The sequence below is a fragment of the Chlorocebus sabaeus genome, chromosome 5, assembly GCF_047675955.1.
Source record: "Chlorocebus sabaeus isolate Y175 chromosome 5, mChlSab1.0.hap1, whole genome shotgun sequence".
In the NCBI taxonomy this organism is placed as follows: Eukaryota; Metazoa; Chordata; class Mammalia; order Primates; family Cercopithecidae; genus Chlorocebus; species Chlorocebus sabaeus.
Window position 1 is genome coordinate 19,357,858 of NC_132908.1, and position 22,966 is coordinate 19,380,823.

Below are 22,966 nucleotides of genomic sequence, written 5' to 3' on the forward strand. Positions count from 1 at the left end.
ACTTTGCATTTTTTCCATGCTCCCATTCATCAAATTTTTCCATAGTTATAATCAAGGTGATGTTCAGAGAATTCTCATAACTACTGTTTTTTAATGGCTACCTAATATTGCAGTGCTGAGTCACAATTGTCTGAGCTGTTTCCCTACCCTACAATTTTTTTCCCTCAAACTACAGATCAGGAGCGGGCAAACTATGTATATAAATTTTTTCATAAATAAAGTTGTATTGAAATACAGCCGCGGCATAAAAAAGAATGAGTTCATGTCCTTTGCAGGGACATGGAAGAAGCTGGAAACCATCATTCTCAGCAGTCTAACACAGGAACAGAAAACCAAACACCGCATGTTCTCACTCATAAGTGGGAGTTGAACAATGAGAACACATGGACACAGGGAGGGGAACATCACACATCAGGCCTGTCAGGAGGTGGGGGGCAAGGAGAGGGAGAGCGTTAGGATGAATACCTAATGCATGCGGGGCTTAAAACCTAGATGATGGATTGATAGGTGCAGCAAACCACCATGGCACATGTATACCTATGTAACAGACCTGCATGTTCTGCACATGTATCCCAGAACTTACAGCAAAATAAAATAAAATTTTAAAAAAATTTAAAAAAAGAAATACAGCCATGCCCATCATTTGGATATTATCTGATGCTTTTGTGCTACAAGGGAAAAGCTACAGTACCCATTTACTATACATATGTATCTTATAACATTATGTTATATACCTTAAACATACGTAATAAAATTTATTTTTAAAAATAGTTGCTTTGGGAATGTGGCCTGCAGAGTTGAAAATATTTACCATCTGGCTCTTTACAGAAAAAGTTTGATCTGAGGATGAAACTTGATAGTTTTGATTTGGATGAAATAATTTCATACCGGTAACTGCTTTTCTTTAATTTTTGATTCAGAGCATGTCATAGGAAAAGGGATTGGTCTTTCATTTTACAATGCAAATACTATTTCAAGGGACAGCAGGGTCAGTCCCCAGGACTTTAGTGTGAGGGTGTTGAGTATTGCTTTGTTCCATGGGTCCTGGGAATGAGAAAGTAAAAGTTAGTCGGTTGGCTGGGAGCAGTGGCTCATGCCTGTAATCCCAGCACTTTGGAAGACCAAGGCAGGTAGATCATTTGAGGTCAGGAGTTCGAGACAAGCCTGGCCAACATGGTGAAACCACATCTCTACTGAAAATACAAAAATTAGCTGGGCATGGCGGTGGGTACCTGTAGTCCCAGTTACTTGGGAGGCTGAGGCAGGAGAATTGCTTGAACCCAGGAGGCGGAGGTTGCAGTGAGCCAAGATTGCACCACTGCACGCCAGCCTGGGAGACAGAGTGAGACCCCATCTCAGAAAACAAAAAAAGAAAGAAAGAGAGCTAGAGTCAACATGAATGTTACTACAGGCTGGGTATCAAGTTATTCTGATAGGTTCTTTTGTCTTAAGCCTTACATCATACCTGTTTCCCTTAAAGCTTTGGGAACATGAGTTATGCCATTCAGGGCATCTGTAAGGTAAATGAATTATTAAGGGACTCTAAATAGACCTTGTGCCATTAATTCCATTTGACAAAAAGGACTGGTCCGTGGCAACCAGAGGGTTCCAGCTAACCCTCTTCTCTCACATCACTTGCTTCTAACTGCCAACATCTCACCAGGAGTAGGTTCATTGCCCCAGGGTTCACAGGTAAAGGAAAGAGGTGCAGAGGGACAGCTTTTGGTAGAAGGCAGAGCATCCAACTGAACTACTGATACATGAACCTTCTCCCCAATGTTCTCTTTAGTGCACTAGTGTCCCGGCACATGTACCCCGATTCTTGTTTACCTTGACATATGCTTCAATCCCAAGTCCAATGACTTCTCGCATACTGGCAAGCATCATCTGCTCCACCTGCTGGAGCCACTTTTCCACCATGCCCTATGGAGCAAGACAGAGAGAGGGTGCAACAGTCAACCAAAGCCCAGAGGGAGGGACAGTGGGCAGAACACAGCTTTCTCTCTGGATACGCCTGGCGGGAGGCCAAAGGCTTGGCACCTTTTCAAGTCAATATTCTCTCCCTCCCAGTTCTCCTTTTGTTTTGACATGGAGTCTTGCTCTGTTGCCAGGCTGGAGTGCAGTGTCACGATCTTGGCTCACTGCAACCTCCAACTCCCTGGTGCAAGCGATTCTCTTGCCTCAGCCTCCCGAGTAGCTGGGATTACAGGTGTGCACCACCACACCCGGCTGATTTTGTACTTTTAGTAGAGATGGGGTTTCACCATGTTGGCCAGGATAGTCTTGACCTCCTGACCTCATGATCTGCCCGCCTCGGCCTCCAAAGTGCTGGGATTACAGACATGAGCCACTGTGCCTGGTCTCTCTCTCTCTTTTTTTTTTTAAAGAGAGAAACAGGGCCTTGCTCTGTCATCCAGACTGCAGTGCAGTGGCACGATCCTGGCTCACTGCAGCCTTGAACTCCTGCCCAAGTGACTCTCCTGCCTCAGCCTCCTGAGTAACTGGGACTATAGGCACATGCCACCATGCCTGGCTAACTTTTAAATATTTCTGTAGAGCCGGGGTCTCTCTATGTTGCCCAGGCTGGTCTTGAATTCCTGGCCTCAAGAGATCCTCCTGCCTCAGCCTCCCAAAGTGCTGGGATTACAGGTGTGAGCCATGGCACCTGGCCCCAGCCAATATTCTTTATCTGTTTTACACTTATTTTCTGTATTCTCAGAAGCATATGCCTTCCAAAGGGGCAATAGATTTTTTTTTTTTTTCAAGACGGAGTTTCACTCTTGTCACCCAGGCTGGAATGCAATGGCGCAATCTCGGCTCATCTCAACTTCTGCCTCCTGGGTTCAAGCGATTCTCCTGCCTCAGCCTCCCAAGTAGCTGGGATTACAGGCATGTGCCACACCTGGCTTTTTAGTAGAGACAGGGTTTCACCATGTTGGCCAGGCTGGTCTCGAACTCCTGACCTTAGGTGATCCACCTGCCTCGGCCTCCCAAAGTGCTGGGATTACAGTGTGAGCCACCATGCCCTGCACATTTTTAACATGCATTACTTTCATGTCATTTTCTGAAACAGACAACTTCTCGGAAGGCAAATGAAACATCTGTCAGTTCATAAAATAAATTGCATCTTTTAAATGAACAGCTCTGATTCATGCATTATTCCAGTGGGTCTCAAACTTTGCTGTTCCTTGAAATCACTTGGAGATCTTTTAAAAATACTGATGACTGACTCCCATCCCTAGACTTCCTGATTTAATTGGTATGGGATGCAACCTGGTCATTTGGATTTTGATTAAAGCTCCATAGGGAAATTCAAATATGCAGCAAATTATTCAGTGTTAGAATTTCAGGTAACTGTAGCTGTTGACTTCAGGTGCTTGTAAGCTAGCTGGTGTCTGCACTGGTAATGTGACTCCTGGTTGCTGCAGTTTATATGTGTGGGTGGCAAAAACAGTCAACAAAGCAGGGCTAAGCTTGCTTGTCTATTTCCACTTGAGGATGCTGTCACTGAGCAGAAATGGAAGTAATTTATACTTTACTCATTACATAAGGACATATGTATGAAAACCTGAGTTAAGTAGCATTATAGCTCTCATTGATTCTATGATGTTTTATTATCTTTAAAATGAGTGCCCCGGGAAGCTACCTGTCTAACTGAATCGCTTTCAACTGAACTCTGCACATGGAAATCTAAACAGCATCGGCTGTTTTGATCTGATTCCTGCAATTGACTCCACATCGAGTTGGGTTAAAATCCACAAATTTAATATATCATGTGGGTTGCAGTATCATCTCCGTCTTAGAGATGGGTACACTGAGACTCAGAAAGACTGAGTCACTTCCCCAAATCTTCAGTCGTTACATTGTGGAACCTGAGTGTTCCATACCCCAGGCAGTCTGGAACTAGAGTCCCAATGCTTAGCCAGTATGCTCTCTGGTTTACTTTGTTATGGAGAAAAGAACCAAAAATGGGTAAGAGGAGTTACCTTGGCATTAGCTGGGTAGATTTTCTGGATGAATGGAACAGTTTCTTTTTCTGAGCTGATCATACCTACAATTTCCAGATTGTCTATAAACTCGAGCTTGGCAATTCCTTCAAAGCACTTCTTCAAGTGCGGCTGCACTCGGAGAGGGTCCTTTGTCTCAGACAAGATTTCCAGTAGCTCATCATTTGATAGAAAGAAGAACCTATTTCAAAGCAAAGAAAGATGGTAACTGCGACCTCTTCCAAGAACTTTTTCTAGCAAGGTGATTCTCTCTGCCACACCTAGGTGAATACCAGCTATGTCCTGCGGTCTTCACAAAGGCCCACCACTCTCTTTTATCACTTTTCATCTGGGGCATGGAAGGTGGAGTTTTGCTTTTCTTAAGAGATGAGGTCTTGCCATATTGCCCAGGCTAGACTTGAATTTCTGGGCTCAAGCAATCCTCTCTCCTCAGCCTCCTGAGTAGCTGGGATTACAGGCATGAGTCATTATATCCAGCTTGGAGATGGTTTTGATCAAGTGATACCACACTTGATCTTAGCTAAAAAGCCAAGAAGCGATGGTTTTGACTCTGAGAGCAAGAGAAAGAATAAAAGCTGGCATATGTGGGTTTAATAGGGCTGGGGAGTGGGTGCTATCAGCTGAAAAGAGCCCAGGTAGAACAGCAATTCTCAACTTTGGCTGCACTTTAGAATCACCTGGGGAGCTCATACGAAATGCCAGTGCCACAGTCCCACTGACCAGAGATTCTAATAGAATTGATCTGGGGGTGCGGCTGATGAAATTTATATTTTTTTAAATTTCAGGTCAGTTCTAATGTGCAGTCAGTGTTGAGAACCACTGGGTAGGGGCAGGAGAGAGACTTCCTTGTCTTTCCTTCTCTCCATCCATGCAAGAACATTGTACAGGCATGATACAAGAAAGCAAATGTTAATAATGAGCCTATCTACATGCAGAGGCCTCTACCATCTTTCATTTTATTTATGGGATTTATTTATTTATTTATTTATTTATTTATTTTGCTGGGATGGATTTATTTATTTATTTATTTATTTATTTATTTATTTAGAGACAGGGTCTTGCTCTGTCACCTGGGCTGGAGTGCAATGGTGCAATCATAGCTCACTACAGCCTCGGCCTCCAGGGCTCAAGCAATTCTCCCGCCTCAGCCTCCCGGGTAGCTGGGACTACAGGCACATGCCACCACGCCCGTCTAATTTTTGTATACTTTGTAGAGACGGGGTCTTGCCATGTTGCCAAGGCTAGTCTCGAACTCCTGGGCTCAAGTGATCCATCCACCTCGCCTTCCAAAGTGCTGGGACTATAAGGGTGAGCCACTGCACTCGGCCCTCTACTATCTTTTAAAGATAATAAGACAATTTCATCTCTTATTCAGGCCTAAAAGCAGCAACAATAAACCTTCAGAAAATGTCCAATGTTCAAACCTGTACTGTGACCATCAGGCTGAAAGTTCTATGATGGAGGGATTTTGTGATTATGGTCTTTACCAAATATGGTGGATTACAAAAATGGCCACAATATTTACAGTTCCTCTCATCAAGGAGTGGAGTCTGTTTTCACATTTCTCAAACTTGAGCTGGTTCTGTGTCTTGTTTTGGCTAAGAGAATGTAAGAGAACACGAGCCTGTGCAAGTTCTAAGCCTAGGCATCAAGAGGCCATGATGCTTTCACTCTTGCTGCTCTTAGGAACCCTGTGACCACCACCTTATAAATAAGCCCAGGCTAGTCTTCTACAGGATAAAAGACATGTGGCCCAACTACCTGTTGCCCAGCCAGTAGGAAGCCAATGACCAGACAAGCAATTAAGGATGCTGACTGATGGCTAACTGCAGTCATGAGTGAGCCCCAATGAGACCAGAAGAACCACCCAGTCAAGCCCAGCTCAATCTGCCAACCTACAGAATTATGAGCTAAGCACATGATTGTTGTTTCATACTTCTAACTTTTGGGGTCATTTGTTATTCAGCAAAGCAAACGAATACACTGTATCTACAGTGTTGAGCAAGTAGAAAGAGTAATATTTGTTGATGACCAACTAACCAATATCCAATGAGATGTCAATTTCTCCCACTCCCAAGTGAAATTCAAATGGGTGATCTCTATGGATATGCACTCCCTCCATCTCCATCATGTGCTATAATGAATAAGGCCATAAGAGTAATAATAATACATTTGTATAATTTAAAATTAAAATCTTTTTTTAGCAATCTGTATTTTCAAGATGAAATTAAATTATGTGGCTATCAAAAACATTCTCAAAGTGTTTGCTGAGAGTATTTAATTTTATTTCATAAAAATGCATAGAGAAATATCGAGGTATTTGTGTGTGTGTGTGTGTGTGTGTGTGTGTGTGTGTGTGTGCATTTAACTTAGGGAAAAAGTGTGGCTCAGAGAAGTTAAATGGTTGAATATCTTATCCAGACTTCCTGGGTATCAATTCTAGCTTGATCATTTTATCAGTCTTATATCTTTGGGCAAATCATTATTTTCTCATTTATAAAACAGGGACAATAATAATGTTCCCAAACTCAGAAGAGTATTACAAAGATTAAATTAGTTAATAAGTGTAAAGCACTTAGAGCAGGGTCCTTGTGTAAGGTAAATGCTTTATTAGTGCTATTATTCATATTTTTTTTTTTTGAGAGAGAGTCTCACTCTGTCACCCAGGCTGGAGTGCAGTGGCGCCATCTCGGCTCACCGCAATCTCTGCCTCCCAGGTTCAAGCGATTCTCCTGCCTCAGTCTCCCAAATAGCTGGGATTACAGACGCCCACCACCATACCCAGCTAATTTTTGTATTTTTAGTAGAGACAGGGTTTCACCATGTTGGCCAGGCTGGTCTTGAACTCCTGACCTCAGGTGATCTGCTCCCTTGGCCTCCCAAAGTGCTGGGATTATAGGCATGAGCCCCCATGCCCAGCCATACTCTGAGTTTCTAACAAATCACTTTTTTTTTTTTTTTTTTTTTGGTAAGCAGCAGGGAACTAACTTTGTGTTCACATAAAGAAACACTAAAATTTATGTTTCTTAAAGGTAAATTAGGATCAAACATCCTAATCGGGGTCAAATGACATGCAGTGACCGTCAATGGTGAACTAGTCATGGATAGATTATCAGGAATGTCAGGAGTGAGAACTCACCTTTCTGAAACTAACCTTCTCCTTTTTTTTTTTTTTTTTGGAGACAGGGTCTGACTCTGTTGCCCAGGCTGGAGTGCACTGATGCAATCTTGGCTCACTACAACCTCTGCCTCCCAGGCTCAAGTGATCCTCCTACCTCAGTCTCCTGAGTAGCTGGGACCATGGGCACACACAACTAGGCTGGCTTATTTTTTGTATTTCTTTTGTACAGGTGGAATTTCCCCATCTTGTCCAGGCTGGTCTCAAATTCTTGAGCTCAATCAATCCTCCCACCTTGGTCTCCCAAAATGTTGAGATTACAGGCATGAGCCACCATGCCTGGCCTGGAACTAACCTAAAACTTCCTTGACTTTTATGCAGAAGATTGGTTTTTGTGGGGGAAGAAAAGAGTCAAATATGTATAAGCATACCTACCAGAAACTACAAAATTTGATGGTATAAAAAATTGACTGATGTTTCTTAAACACATAGTCTAGGTGCTAATGTTTTTACATGTGTTAGCTCATTAATCTGTACAACAAATACATAGAGTAGGGGCCATTACTATATCCCAGATTTACGGTGGGGAACCTGAGGCTTGGATAGATTTGCTGGAGGCCTCAAGACTACTAGGTAGAAAAGCTGGGATGCCAAAGGAGGTCTGTTTAACTCCAAAATCCAGGCTCATAGTCATGAATACTCTACCCCCGTAATTCGGAAAAATAACAGTGTTGGTTTGGACAACGTGTGCATTTGACACCCATTGGTGTCCATTCAACCTCACACTAAGTAAAGACCGTGAAGTCATGCACCATTCCTGAAAGCTGTCTCGGAGAATGGAAAACCAGGAAAGAGTATAGACTAGATTGGTTGAAGTCAACTCTTGGTATGAAAAATGGAATTCTACCTACATACGGGGCAAGAATGTAATTCCAAGTAAAAGAACAATGCTGGATACCTGGGGAAGAATAGTCTCTTCTTCTCCAAGTAATTATTCAGCCCTTTCTGGATGTCCTCCAAGAGAAAGTTGGCTTCTTGAAGCTTCTCGGCCATCCGTGGCTGGTCGGCTGCCACCAGAACCCTGTTATCTTTCACCTGGGTTCCATTAAAAAAGGTGAGACTCATCATGAGGTTCCCAAGTTCTGACACTGGTCATTGTAATGAATGTGTGACCTATCAACTGACAGCACTCCTTGTCCAGCTAACTGCCTCCTGATCCCCTTCCTAACTGCACAGGGGAGAATGCTCATGGAACATGACCTTGTTCCTCTGATCACGGTTGACTGGGCAGGGATTGGGTACCTGAAACTGATCAAGCCCAATTATATTTTAACCCAGGGAGTTTAGAATCCAAACCATGGCATTCTATACTAGTCTTGGCTGAGTGAGGATTATGTCTCTCTGTGTGATGGAATGGTAGAGCAAGCTAGTCTTGAGAGAGAGACGGGGGGGGGGGGGGAGAGAGAGAGAGAGAGAGAGAGAGAGAGAGAGAGAGAGAGAGAGACTAATGCAGGGCCAGGAAAGAGGAGCTGAGATCAGAGAGATGGAAGGAGTTCCTAAGAGAAGAGGCTTTCTGGGTTCTAGATCCAACTTTTGTGAGGCTTGGCTGCGCTATCTGGCCTTGGGTTCCATGAGACACCAGTTTGGTCTTCTCGTTTCAGCTATCCTGAGTTGGTTTTTGTCACTTGTACCCAAAGAACCTTAACTAATAAAGAATTGGCTTATGCTGGCTGGACAATCTAAATTCCCATTTATCTCACCCTCACAAACAAAGCAGGGAAGATAAATTCCCTTGCGGCAAAATCTTTTTAAGTGCACCCCAATTTGATCACACTTGACTTAAAAAAGGAAAATGATTTGATCTCATAAAAGATGCCTCTAGGTGCCTTGTACACCCGATGAACTTACCATCCTTCAAGGCTTGATCCCAATGTTCCTGTTTTAGAGGCCTTCCTTGACACCCTAAGACAACCAAATCACTCTTCTGTATTCTAATAACTATTTGTATATTACTTTTTTTGGGGTGTGGGGGACAGAGTCTCGCTCTGTTGCCCAGGCTAGAGTGCAGTGGCGCAATCTGGGCTCACTGCAACCTCCGCCTCCCAGGCTCAAGGGATCCTCCTGCCTCAGCCTCGGAATAGCCAGGATTACAGGTGCATGCCACCATATCCAGCTAATTTTTTATATTTTTAGTAGAGACAGGGTTTCACCATGTTACCAAGACTGGTCTCCAGCTCCTGAGCTCAAGCGATCCACCTGCCTTGGCCTCCCAGAGTGCTGGATTATAGGCGTGAGCCACTGCACTCAGCCAAGGCGGCAAATTCTATGAAGACAGAAATCATATTCTTGCCACCTTCAAGTATTTTCTGATTCCTAGTATAACACCTGGGTCATTGTAGATACTGAATAAACATTTGTTAAATAACTGAGTAGCCAAATGTGGATAATTGTTGGAATTCTAAAAGGATTCTCAAGCTATAAAAGTGTTATTGCATTATCCTGCAACAAATAAAACCTCATAAGAAATGATAGTTAAATAATACAAACTGCCTATAGTTACTGCTTGGGAAGTGGGATTTCAAAAGGCTTCTACTTTCTATCTTATGTATTTGTATTTGCTTTTTTTTTTTTTTTAATTTTTTTTTGAGACAGAATCTCGCTCTCCCAGCCTGGAGTGTAGTGGCACGATCCCAGCTCACTGCAACCGCCACCTCCTGAGTTCAAGCGATCCTCCCACCTCAGCCCTCCGGGTAGCTGGGATTTCAGGCATGCACCACCATGCCTGGCTTATATATATATATACACACACACACACACACGTATATATACACACACACATATGTATATATAGTATGTACATGTATATATACGTGTATATATATACACATGTATATATACGTATATATATACACATGTATATATACGTATATATACACATATACACACACACATATATATACATACACACATACACACACACACACACACACACACATATATATACTTTTTTTTTTTGTATTTTTAGTAGAGATGGGGTGTTTCACCACGTTGGCCAGGCTGTTCTGGCACTCCTGACCTCAAGTGATCCACCTGCCTCGGCCTCCCAAAGTGATGGGATTACAGGCATGAGCCACCGCACCAGTCATATGTTTGCATTTTTAATAATAACAACTTTTGAAATTAGAAGAAGATACAAAAAGATTGATTTTCCAAAACTCCAGTTCATTTATAAGTTTCAAGGAGGGTGACTAGAATGCATAATGAGGAAACATTTGTATTTCTGCTGGTAAGAGTTATTAGGGTATAAAAACTTACCGCTTGAGACATAAGTGATTTCCAGTAACTATCAACAATGCCAAATTTCCTCCCCTCTTCTGGCATCTGGGCTATGATGTCCTCTGAACTGAAGATTGGTTCCAGGTACAGCCAGGTGGCTTGGCATTTCAACCAGGCATCCAAATTGTCTTGTATGCGAATTAGTTTTTCTTCCCATTTCTGTGAATTTAGCATTTCATACCTGAATCATTAACCTGCCACTCTGCATCACAGGCCCATGGACCAAGCAAATGGATGGAGTCATACATTTATTCATTCAGTCAGTCACTTGTTTAACAAATAATTATTGACATCCCCCTGTTCTCTGGTCACTGCTCCAGGTGATGTGAACATAGCAATGAATGAAACACACAAGAACTTTGCCCACTGTGGAGCTCACGTTCTAGCGGAATAATTATAATAGTTATATACATAATCTGTGACAAGCAATGGTCTCAGTGCTTTAAGTATATGGAACCAATTTAATCCCACAGCCTTACCAGGTAGATGTGATTACAAACCGCATTTTCCAGATGTAGAAACTGAAACACAACAGTTTCGTATGTGCCCAAGGTCACACCACTAATAAGGAGCAGAGCCAGAATTCAAACCCAGGTCATCTGGCTTCAGAGTTTGTGTCATTAGCCCATGTCACTGCTACAAACAATGAGCACAGGAGGCCAAACCCCTACCTTCAGGTAGCTTACATTCTAGAGTACCACAGCCCATAAGATGCTTCCCAAATGCACATGTATTTGGTGCATTCAAATCTTATCTTCTCTTTTGGCAGACAGTTGCAAAGGCTCAGCATGCCATATGCTTACTTGGATGGTTATTGCTTTCAGTCTTTTGTCATTAATTAATCAATGTATTTATTTTTGAGACGGAGTTTCACTCTTGTCGCCCAGGCTGGAGTGCAATGGTGTGATCTCGGCTCATTGCAACCTCCGCCTACCGGGTTCAAGTGATTGTTCTGTCTCAGCCTCCCAAGAAGCTAGGATTACAGGCGCCTGCCACCACGCCTGGCTAATTTTTGTATTTTTAGTAGAGACAGAGTTTCACCATGTTGGCCAAGTTGGTCTTGAACTCCTGACCTCAGGTGATCTGCCCACCTCGGCCTCCCAAAGTACTGGGGTTACAGGTGTGAGTCACTGTGTCATTTATTTATTTATTTTTTCCAATTAGGACAAAGCGACTTTCTTTGTTAACTGAACTTGAAAACCTTTCCCCTCCTCTGAGAAACGCAGGGCTAATGAAACATTTCAAAGCATTCAACTTCATTTCCTCTTACCCGGCATTCTGCTTCTATTGGTTTGATGAATGGGGAGCCACACATGGTCTGGGTCTTTATCACGTGATCATCGAGTAGCATTTGAATGTCATCAATTGCACACAAGATGCTTGTATCCTGTAAACAAAGACGCCCCACCATGTCAAAATTGTGAAACCTCCCCATTTTTCTTTTCCTTTTTAAAAAATATATTTATTAGAGACAGGGTCTCTTCACTCAGGCCTGAGTGCAATGGCTCGATCCTAGCTCACTGTAGCCTCAAACTCCTGGGCTTAAGGGATCCTCCTGCCTCAGCCTCCCAAGTAGGTAGGACTACAGGCATATGCCGCCATGCCTGGATTTTTTTTTTTTTAGACAGAGTTTCACTCCTATTGCCTGGGCTGGAGGGCAGCAGCGGAATCTCAGCTCAATGCAAGGCCCGCCTCCTGGGTTCAAGTGATTCTCCTGCCTCAGCCTCCCGAATAGGTGGGATTATAGGCAAATGCCACCACACCCAGTTAATTTTGTGTTTTTAGTAGAGACAGGATTTCACTATGTTAGCCAGGCTGGTCTCAAACTCCTGACCTCAGGTGATCTACCCGCCTCGGGCTCCCAAAGTGCTGGGATTACAGGCATGAGCCACCATGCCCAGCCTGGATTTTTTTTTTAAGAGATGGGGTCTCACTATGTTGCCCAGACTGGTCTCGAACTCCTGGCCTCAAGTGATCCTCTTGCCTCAGCCTCCCAAAGTGTTGGGATTACAGGCTTGAGCCACTGCATCCAGCCACCTCCCCATTTTTCATGCTGATCCCTTAGGACCTCATAGCTCAGAACTCCACTCTCATGGGGTAGGAATCTATGTCTTGCAGGGGATAGGATTTCTACTTTCTTCCTTGAAAATGTTATTAAAGATATTTAGGCTGGACAAGGTGGCTCATGCCCGTAATCTCAGCACTTTGGGAGGCTGAGGTAGGAGGATTGCTTGAGCCCAGTAATTCAAGACCAGCCTGGGCAACATAGCAAGACCCCATCTCTAAAAAATTTTTTTAAAAGACATTTATTGTCCACCTCCTTTGCAGAATTCAAATACAGTCTAATCCAAGACTCACAGATAGAATTTGCTGGGGAGGAAGATTTCTGCCCCTTTCCCTGTGTTCCTGCTTCTCCACTTGCTTTCCTGGCTCTCCTTTCCCTCGGGTAGGAAGATCAGCTGCTAATCTCACTAGTTAGGCCTAGACCTGCGGTTTCCAGCCTGTGAACTGAAGTGCCCTGGGGCACCGCAGCCAACTCAAAGTAAATGATTGTGGTTATTTAAAAATAAAATACAACCATTATTTTTTCTTTTAATGTAGGTGTATTTTTTTCAAACAGTGGCTAAGTTGTTATAGCATAAATCCTTATTAAATTGTTTGGACTTAATTACTGCATAAACAAAGCTGTTAGGTATTTCTTTTGGCCTAAGGGCACTGTGAAAAAAGTAGTTAGACACAAAGGCATTGTGAACCAAGAAAGTTTGGGGCCTCTGTTTCATTCATTCATCCATCCATCCATTCATTCATTCATTCATTCATTTATTTTTGAGACAGTCTTGCTCTGTTGCCTAGGCTGGAGTGCAGTGGCATGATCTCAGCTCACTGTAACCTCCGCCTCCTGGATTCAACTGGTTCTCCTGCTTCAGCTTCCCGAGTAGCTGGGATTTCAAGCAAGCACCACCACGCTGGGCTAATTTTTGTACTTTTAGCAGAGATGGGGTTTCACCACCTTGGCAAGGTTAGTCTCAAACTCCTCACCTCAGCCTCAGCCTCCCAAAATGCTGGGATTACAACCATGACAGGCATAAGCCACCATGCCTGGCTTGTTTTATACATTTATTGGGTCTTTTTTGAGACAGGGTCTCTGTCACCCAGGCTGGAGTGTAATGTGTAATGTTGCAATCATAGCTTACTGCAGCCTCAAATTCCTGGGCTCAAGCAATCTCCCTGCCTCAGCTTCTCAAATAGCTTCCCAAGTAGCTGGCACACATCACCATACTCAGCTAATTTTTTTTTTTTTTTTTTTTTTTTGTAGAGATGGGGTGTTGCTATGTTACCCAGGCTGTTCTCGAGCTCCTGGGCTCAAGTGATCCTCTCACTTGTACCTCCCAAAGTGCTGGGATTGTAGGTGTGAGCCACCAAGCCTGACCAAGTGGTCCTGTTTTACTAGTAGGTAAGGTCTAAGGTATGCCTTAAAGGCCAGGCCCTGTGGGTGGCACTTTTTCTCCTGGGCCATTGTGGCAAGCAAGCTGACAAGGGTCTGACCCCTGGGGCAGGTTTGGTCTTTCTCGCTCTGTTCTCACTTCTTTCAAGTCTAATCTAGGAGGCTAAATTGGGCCTAGCATGTATTCTCTTATCTATGTTTTACCAGTAGCTCAGCACTGGGAGGTGTGTTGGGCTATTAATAAAGTGGTTTCTTGATCCCCATTTAGCTACTGATCCTTGTCTACAGTTACTCTAGGCAAAAACTCTGCAGACTGGCCGGGTATAAGTGAGCTGTTCCCCAGGTTCCTAGCTTACACTCCTCTTGTCACCCCAACAGCCTCTACAGCAGTGTCTAATCCAAGCTGATCATGTAGCCATGCTTCTGAGACCCATGGTGGCTGGGTCGCCCTTGCTGGGAGAGGCTCAGTAATGAGGCCCTGTGCCCTCAGCTCTCTTCCCTCTCATCGGCTCATGTATAGTTCTGTTGAGGCTCAGAACACGATACCCTGAAGCACTGCACCTTGATTTGCTGAGTATTTTGCACTGAAGGACATTGGAAGGCCTTGGAAGCAAGATCTTTCTGTCCATCTTTTTCTTCCTTTCTCCTGCTCCTTTATCTTTCCCCTAAGGCAGTCCATAGAAACTAAACTCCTCTTTCCCAAAGCAAGCCATAAAACCCAGAAATATTACTCTGACCAAGACAGCAGGCCATAAGGAAATTCTCTGAGCAACCTTGTCCCATAGTGGGTCACAAGACCCTTGTTCCTGAGGAGTCTTGTCCTATGCCTGGGAGGAAGGACTGCTACACAGAAAGACCAAGAAGAATCTGAATAGGCAGGTCTCGCTAGGCTTCCACCCAGTCTAGACCATTATACCACACTCTTTTGTTCAATTTCATTTCCATACAGCTGTCCATTCCTCATCAAACCTAAGCCCAAAAATACAGTTTTCCTTGTGTCTTCAGTTTTGAGGGTTCCAGTGTCATGTAAAACTTTGAATAAATAAAATTTTAATGCTTTTCTCTTGTTAATCTGTCTTTATATTTATAGGAATATTGGCCGTGAATGACCTTCATGCTAGGTGAAGAAAGGGATCACACCTTTTTACCCCTACAGCTCTTCCTTGAGTGAAATCAAGGCACTCCAACCATTTAAGCTGAATAGGGAAAGAAGTCACAAGCAGATAACATGCAGCCTGGGGGAGGAGGGAGGCTTGGGAGCTTTTGGTTCTCAATCCACATTGCACATGAGAAAAACCAGGGGTGCCTTAAAACTACAGATGCCTAGGCATTCTGGGAGGGGAGGAGCCAGGAAGAATCCATTGGGAGATTTTAAAGCATCCCAGATGATTCTACAATGCAGGTTTGGAAATGCTGCTTTAAGAATCAATGGTTGGGCCTGACGTGGTGACTCACACCTGTAATCCCAGCACTTTGGGAGGCCGAGGTGGGTGGATCACTTGAAGTCAGGAGTTCAAGACCAGCCTGGCCAACATGGTGAAACCCCATCTCTACTGAAAATACAAAAATACAAAAATTAGTGGTTGCAGGCACCTATAATCCCAGCTACTCAGGAGGCTGAGGTATGAGAATCGCTTGAGCCCGGGAGGTAGAGGTTGCAACGAGCTAAGATCACACAGTTGCACTCCAGCTTGGGTGACAGAGCGAGACTCCATCTCAAAAAAATAAAAAAGAAAGAAAGAAAAAAAGAACCAATGGTCTGCAGGATGTGTGTATTAACCTGTTGCCTCCATGATTTACAGCTCCCCCAGAGCTGCAGCTCTCATCCCTACCACACACTCTATCCCCAAAGCAAGCCAGACCCTAAAGACAGCTGAGCAAATGCTTCAGGCCTATGCACCTTCGCATGCACTGTACAAACTCCTGTGTTTTCTACAAGTGCAAGTGAAAAGAAAGAAACCTACACCTTTACTATTCAAAATTGATCAATATTATCTGGGAGCTTGTTAGAGCTGCAGAATCTTAGGTCCCATCCCGGACCTGCTGAATCAGAACCAGCATTTCAACAAAATCTCCAGTGATTCCTGCAAGCATCGACATCTGAGAAACACTAGTCATTGTCTGCCACTGTGCTTCTGAGGGGACTGGGAAGCTTTGGAATTGTGTGCAAGCCTGCACCTTCACTGGGAGGTGCTGATTTAGGAGGCTTGCTTGGTTCCTTTGCACTGAGAAAACTTCTTGCTCTGAATCAAAAGGCCTTTCTGATTTGAAGAATGTGTCTCTTTGGTGGTGCTGAGAGGAAAGATGAGCAACACAGAAAGGCAGACAGGAGGAAACAATCAAGACGTGAGTGATTATTCCTCTGTGAGTTCTGTCGCCGTTCTGAATGAATCGTTTCTGTAATCTACTGCATAATAAATGGGGCTGCTTTCAAGGGGGGGGGGGCTGCAGTTGGAGTGAGACTCACAGTGTCTCTGTATTTCACGAAGCTGAATGTCACGTTAACCCAATCTAACTTCATTTTATCCAAGTTTTTCTCCAGAGAGTATTCCTTGCTGGCGGCTGCACCAATGGGCTCCAATCTAAAGAGAGAACACAGCAACAGCAACAGCAACATCAACAGGAGGCAGAGAAGACACATCAAAGGAGAAACTTCAGGCCAGGTTGGGACTTCAGGACTCATGCCTGTAGTCCCAGCACTTTGGGAGGCCAAGGAGGGAGGATTACTTGAGGTCAGGAGCTCGAGACCAGTCTGGGCAACATAGCAAAACCCCATCTCCACTAAAAACACAAAAATTAGCCAGGTGTGGTATGTGCCTGTAGTCCCAGCTACTCAGGAGGCTGAGGTGGGAGGCTGAGGCCTGAGCCTGGGAGGTAGAGGTTGCAGTGAGCCGAGATCGTGATTGCACCACTGTACATCACTCTGGAAAACAGAGTAAAACTCTGTCTCAAAAAAAAAAAAAAAAAAAAAAAAAGAGGAGGAATTTCAGCTCAGTCTTAGGAGAATCTCCAAAAGCCCTTAATTTGACCAAAAAGTTTACTATCCTGCTCTAAGATCTGCCAGCTACCACCGGTGTTTTGCAGGGTTTCTCACCTGTGGCACCTCTGACGTTTTTGGGCCATGTTACAGGTTAAATATTGTCTCCCCAAAAATTCATATATTGAAATTCCAACCCCTAATATCTCGGAATGTAACTCTATTTGGAGAAAGGATCTTTAAAGAGGTAATTAAATTAAAATAAGTCATGAGGGTGGGCCCTAATCCATTATAATTCGTGGCCTTATAAGAAGAGATTAGGACCCAGACACACAGAGGGAAGACCATGACAATTCATAGGGGAAGTCAGCCATCTGCATGCCAAGGAGAGAGGCCTCAGAAGGAACCAACTCTGTCTACATCTTGGCCTTGGACTTTAAGCCTCCAGAATTATGAGACAATAAATTTCTGTGGTGTAAGCCACTCAGTCTGTGGTATGTTGTAAGAGCAGCCTGTTCAACAAAAATTACGGCAGGTCATTATTCTGAACTGAGCTCCTGCACTAGACCCCAACAGACCAGACGAAACCAAAATGGAGTCACTCACGCTAAATGGCATGTAATCAAACTGAATCTTTAAGGAAGGAGATAGATCCCAGAACAGGACAGTTTTTCCTGAAAACAGGAGATTCCAGTCTACCTGAGTCACAGAATAAGGAAGTTCCCTCTGCTTGAACCCTTATTAAAAAAATAACCTGACGTTAATTAATCTTTTTTTTTTTCGTATTGTTCTGTTTCCTTATAAAACTTACCATTGTGCTACTGCCCAGTGGGAACTCTCGTTCTGTTTTGGAAAACGGAGGCTGCCCTGATTCATGAATCTTGATTAAAAGCCAATTAGACTATAACTAAATTTATTGCTTTGTCTTTTGAAGAGCCCTGGCAAACTAACATAGGCTGAATAATTGTCATGGGGAGCTGTACCATACCTTCTAGGGTGTTTAGCAGCATCCCTGGTCTCTACCCACTAGGCGCCAGCAGCAGACTCCCCAGCCCTGTCCCCATCTTTTGCCAGTTGTGACAACCAAAAATGTCTCCAGATATTTCCAAGCATCCCTTAGGGGTGGGAAATGGCCCCCAGTTGAGAACCACTGTTGTAAGGTCACTAAAATAAGACCTCTTCTTTCCATCTTTGTTTATGCCTAATTTGCCCATATTCTGATTTCTTTTTTTTTTTTTTTTTTTTCCCGACGGAGTCTCATTGCGATGCCCAGGCTGGTGTGCAGTGGCACGATCTTGGCTCACTGCAACCTCTGCCTCCTGGATTCAAGCGATTCTCCTGCCTCAGCCTCTCGAGCAGCTGGGATTACAGGTGCCCCCCACCATACCTGGCTAATTTTTGTATTTTTAGTAGAGACGGGGTTTCACCATATTGGCCAGGTTGGTCTTGAACTCCTGACCGCAAGTGATCCACCTGCCTCGGCCTCCCAAAGTGCTGGAATTACAGGCGTGAGCCACCGTGCCCAGCCACTATTCTGATTTCTTATTCAGATTTTGAACCTCTGTTAATTTATGTGATGGGTCTTGCTCCACTTCCCATCCCTTCCCCTTTCAAAAACACCTACTGTTTTCCTGATACTGGGTCCACCCGTCCATGGCCTCTCTGTTCTACAGAAAGGGGCATAGAGGGAGAGAGAGAAGGGGCAAACAAATTCCTTTCTTCTTGTGTCTACATGGAGATCTGGGTCCTAAAACCCAGGTGTGGCAAAGAATTAGAAAGCCAAGTTCTTGGAAGTGGAAAAAGGGACCGTTCTCTCTGCCTCAGCCCTGTCTTTCATTGTATCCTTCAGTGTAGAAGAGACCATCTGATATTTACTCATAGGTCAGGAAACCAACACTCAGAGGAAGCAAGTGATGTCTCCAAAATCACATAGCCAGGGAGTCCTGGAACTGGGTATTGACACCAATTCCTCCTAATTGGACTCCTGATGTTTCTTCTTTCACCCTTATAATGTGCCTTCTCCCTTCTCTTTCTTAGCAAGAGCAATAGAACTAGGCCAGGCATGGTGGCTGAATCCTGTAATCCCAGCACTATGGGAAGCCAAGGTGGGTGAATCACCTAACGTCAGGAGTTTGAGACCAGCCTGACCAACATGGTGAAACCCTATCTCTACTAAAAATACAAAATTAGCCTGGTGTGGTGGCACATGCCCGTAATCCCAGCTACTTGGGAGGCTGAGGCAGGAAAATCGCTTGAACCTGGGAGGCAAAGGTTGCACTGAGCCAAGATCATGCCATTGCACTCCAGCCTGGGCAACAAGAATAAAATTCCATCTAAAAAAAAAAAAAAAGAGTAACAGAACTAACAGAACTGTTCACATGTGTTCAATCAAATAGGACCAATTAAATAGAGCTGAGAACCCTCATTTAGCCTCGAGAAGGCAGGAAGATTAGGAGCAGAAAATTACAAACAAGGACTGATCAGGACCTCAGCAGTGTGGTCATTGACTTAAATATGGCCTGTGAGAGGCGACCAAAATGAGTGTGCATATGGGAATAATTAATAAAGGCAGGTGCCAGCCCAGATGAGTATGAGACAAGCAGTCACAAGGCCCAGCCTCCAGTGCTCACTGGCTGTGTGGCTGTGGCCAAGTCTCTCGACAGGCCTCAGGTCCCCATATGCCCGTATCACAGGCTTTTGGGTTCAATTAAATAAGGCCAAATGCTGGCACCAGGCCTCATGAATTACCCTAGGTTATGACTTAGAATGCAAATGATTGCACAGATGAGGGATTAATCAGTTTGGGAATTCATGAAATATATCAAGAGTTGACTTCACCCAAAATGTGCTGGAGAAGCTCATTAAATATGAGCTGTGATGAAGCTGCATTAACTGTGGTGTGGGTGGAATACATGCAATATCACACCTCCCTAAACGGTGGTGGCTGAGTCTCCAGACATGGAATCAGTTCAGGTGACATGCCTTTTCTCCTAATCCTAACTCTAATCACCTAGCTGTTTCCCATGTTACAAATGGAACCACAGAAGTAAACAACTTAGCCAAGTGCTTCCACTTCTGAATTGGTCACAGTTGAACATGAGTGCATGGAAAGTATAAGAACAGCTGTATGTTTTTTTGTTCACTCGCTGTCTCCAGAGAGGGGTTTACTTTTTTGGCAGTGAAGGGTCATGGTTAAGGCCCGCCTGGTAATGGAAGTCTGCTGATGTTCAAATCTTGATTCTTTCCTAAGTGAAATGTTTGTTATTTCAGTTACTAGCTGTGATCAACAGCTAATAATCTGAAGTCTATTTCCTCATCCATAAAATGAGAATAATATTAGGACGGTAGGACCTATGACACTAGGTTTTTGTGATGGATAAATGTGTTAAGGTCGGGTGTGGTGGCTCACGCCTGTAATCCCAGCACTTTGGCAGGCCAAGGCAGATGGATCACCTGAGGTCAGGAGTTCAAGACCAGCCTGGCCAATATGATGAAACCCCATCTCTACAAAAATGCAAAAATTAGCCAGGCATGATGGCAGGTGTCTGTAATCCCAGCCACTCAGGAGGCTGAGGCAGAAGAACTGCTTGAACCCAGGAGGCAGAGGTTGCAGTGAGCCGAGATTGCACCATTGTACTCCAGCCTGGGAGACAGAGTGACACTCTGTCTCAAAAGATAAAAAATAAATAAATAAATAAAAAGTGTTAAGGTATATAAAATGCTGAGTGCAGCATCAGCGTTGAATAGCTAGTGTCTCTTGTAAAAAATCTTATTGAGGGAAACTGAGGCCCTTTGGCCAAAATACCTGAGTTTTTATCCTAAGCCTGATAAAAATGCATGCTTCTTTAGGCCTGCTCCTTAATAAGGAACATAGTGGTGGTATTGGAGAGGCATCAAAGTATTCAGGTGGCAGAGAGATTCAAGAGCTGGGAAGTGCCTTAAATTAGACCTGCTGTGGTGCAGTATGAGTGGGGAATTCTCAGCCTTTCATGTATCAGAATCACCTGGAGCAGTGCTGTCCATTGGAAATATAAAGTGAGCCACACATATAATTTTAAAGTTTCTCGCCTGTTATCACAGCACTTTGGGAGGCCGAGGTGGGCAGATCACCTGAGGTCAGGAGTTCAAGACCAGCCTGGCCAACATGGTAAAACCCCGTCTCTACCAAAAATACAAAAATTAGCTAGGCATGGTGGCGGTAGCCTGTAATCCCAGCTACTTGGGAGGCTGAGGCAGGAGAATCGCTTGAACCTGGGAGGCGGAGGTTGCAGTGAGCTGAGATTGCGCCATTGCACTCCAGCCTGGGTGACAGAGTAAGACTCCATCTCCAAAATAAAATAAAATAAAATAAAATAAAATAAAATAAAGTTTCTAGAAGCCACATTTTAAAAATATTAAAAGACATAGGTGAAATTAGTTCCAATAATGTATTTGATTCAATATATCCAAAATATTTTCATTTCAATATTAATCGATATTAAAAATTGTGAGGTATTTTGCATTCCTTTTTCTTGTAGTATGTCTTCGAAATCAAGCCTGTATTTTATACTTACAGCACATCTAATTCAGACTAGCTGCACTGTAGGGGCTCAGTGGCCACACATGGCCAGTGGATGCTGCCTTGGACAGTGCTGACCTGGAGGATTTGTTAAAATGCAGATTGCAGGGCCCATCCACAGAATTTGATTATGTGGGTTGGGTGGGGCCTGAAAATGTGCCTTCTAGCTAGTTCCTAGCTGATGCTGATGCAGCGGGTCTGGGTGCCACACCTGCCTAACAGGGTCTCCAGTCCAGGCAGTGCAACATCTCCCCACCCATCACCCTGAAGGAAGTGTGGAAAAGCAAGCAGGGTCCTGAGCAGCTCTGTTCTAGAAATAGCATTCAAATAGCAAAACTCTTACACACACAAACTCCAGGGGAATTCGGAGAAGGGAAGAAAGCAAGAGAAGAGACTTTTTTTTTTTTTAATTAAGATGGAGTCTCACTCTGTCGCCCAAGCTGGAGTGCAATGGTACTATCTTGGCTCACTGCAACCTCTGCCTCCTGGGTACAAGCCATCCTCTGGCCTTAGCTTCCTGAGTAGCTGGGACTACAGGTGTGTGCCACCGTGCCTGGCTAACTTTTATATTTTTAGTAGAAACGGGTGTTTCACCATGTTGGCCAGGCTGGTCTTGAACTCCTGACCTCAACTGATCTGCCTGCCTTGGCCCCCCAGAGTGCTGAAATTACAGACATGAGCCACGATGCCCAGGCGAGAACAGACTTTTTCTTGGACCAGGTTTCATACAGTCTTAAAGCTCAGAGAGCGTTGTTGCTTTGGTTGTTTAAAGAAGAGGAAACTGAGGTACAGAAAGGTTGAATGGTTTTGCCCCCAATCACTGAGAGCTGGGCTTGAAGCTCAGATTCAAAAAACATTAAAACAAAAATTCCCTTTGAAATAAAATCCATGACTCAATTTTCTAGTCATAACCCATCAGCAGTTCTGCAGCTAAAAACAGAAGCTTCACCACTACGAGTTGGGAGTTGGAGGTAATTAAGTAGCCTTAAGCCACCCTACACCACAAGGAAAAGAATAAAATAAACAGCCCTATATGGGGCCAATCAGATCACTGTGGGAACTTACAGATCCTTTGACCAAAACCCTTCCTGAAGGAGGGGATAAGCCCTTACTTTTCAACGAATTTGCTGAATCCAAATTCGAGCATATTTGAGAGGCAGGTCGTTTCGGTGGGCTTTATCTCATAGCCAACAATCTCACTGATCTGCAAAGAAAAGAGGAAAGCAAGTGTTTATTGTTCAAGGCAGTGCTGTCCGTAGAACCTTCTGTGATGATGGAGATGTTTTTCTTCTGCACTGCTCAGCATAATAGCCACAAGCGGCAGGTGGCTGTTGAGCACCGGAGGTGTGGCTAGTGTGACTGAGGAACTTATTTTTAAATTCAATTAAAAAATATTTTTGAGACAGAGTCTCACCCTGTCTCCCAAGCTGGAGTGCAATAGTGCCATCATAGCTCACTGCTGCTTTGACCTCCCAGGCCCAAGCAATCCTCCCATCTCAGCCTCCCCAGTAGCTGGGGCCATGGG

The 22,966-nt window shown here is 44.0% G+C and overlaps 1 protein-coding gene across 1 annotated transcript in view; it reads right to left on the reverse strand.

Annotated features, from left to right (window-relative positions):
- DNAH3 (dynein axonemal heavy chain 3) overlaps positions 1-22,966 on the reverse strand; it is a 211,576-nt gene that overhangs the window by 115,719 nt on the left and 72,891 nt on the right. Inside the window, exons 21-27 of the mRNA XM_073015222.1 lie at positions 22,554-22,645; positions 16,374-16,488; positions 11,732-11,848; positions 10,441-10,620; positions 8,084-8,220; positions 3,987-4,188; positions 1,831-1,923 (exon numbers count right to left, since the gene is read on the reverse strand). Coding sequence (XP_072871323.1) covers positions 1,831-1,923; positions 3,987-4,188; positions 8,084-8,220; positions 10,441-10,620; positions 11,732-11,848; positions 16,374-16,488; positions 22,554-22,645 — 936 coding nt within the window. The remainder of the gene's footprint in view (positions 1-1,830; positions 1,924-3,986; positions 4,189-8,083; positions 8,221-10,440; positions 10,621-11,731; positions 11,849-16,373; positions 16,489-22,553; positions 22,646-22,966) is intronic.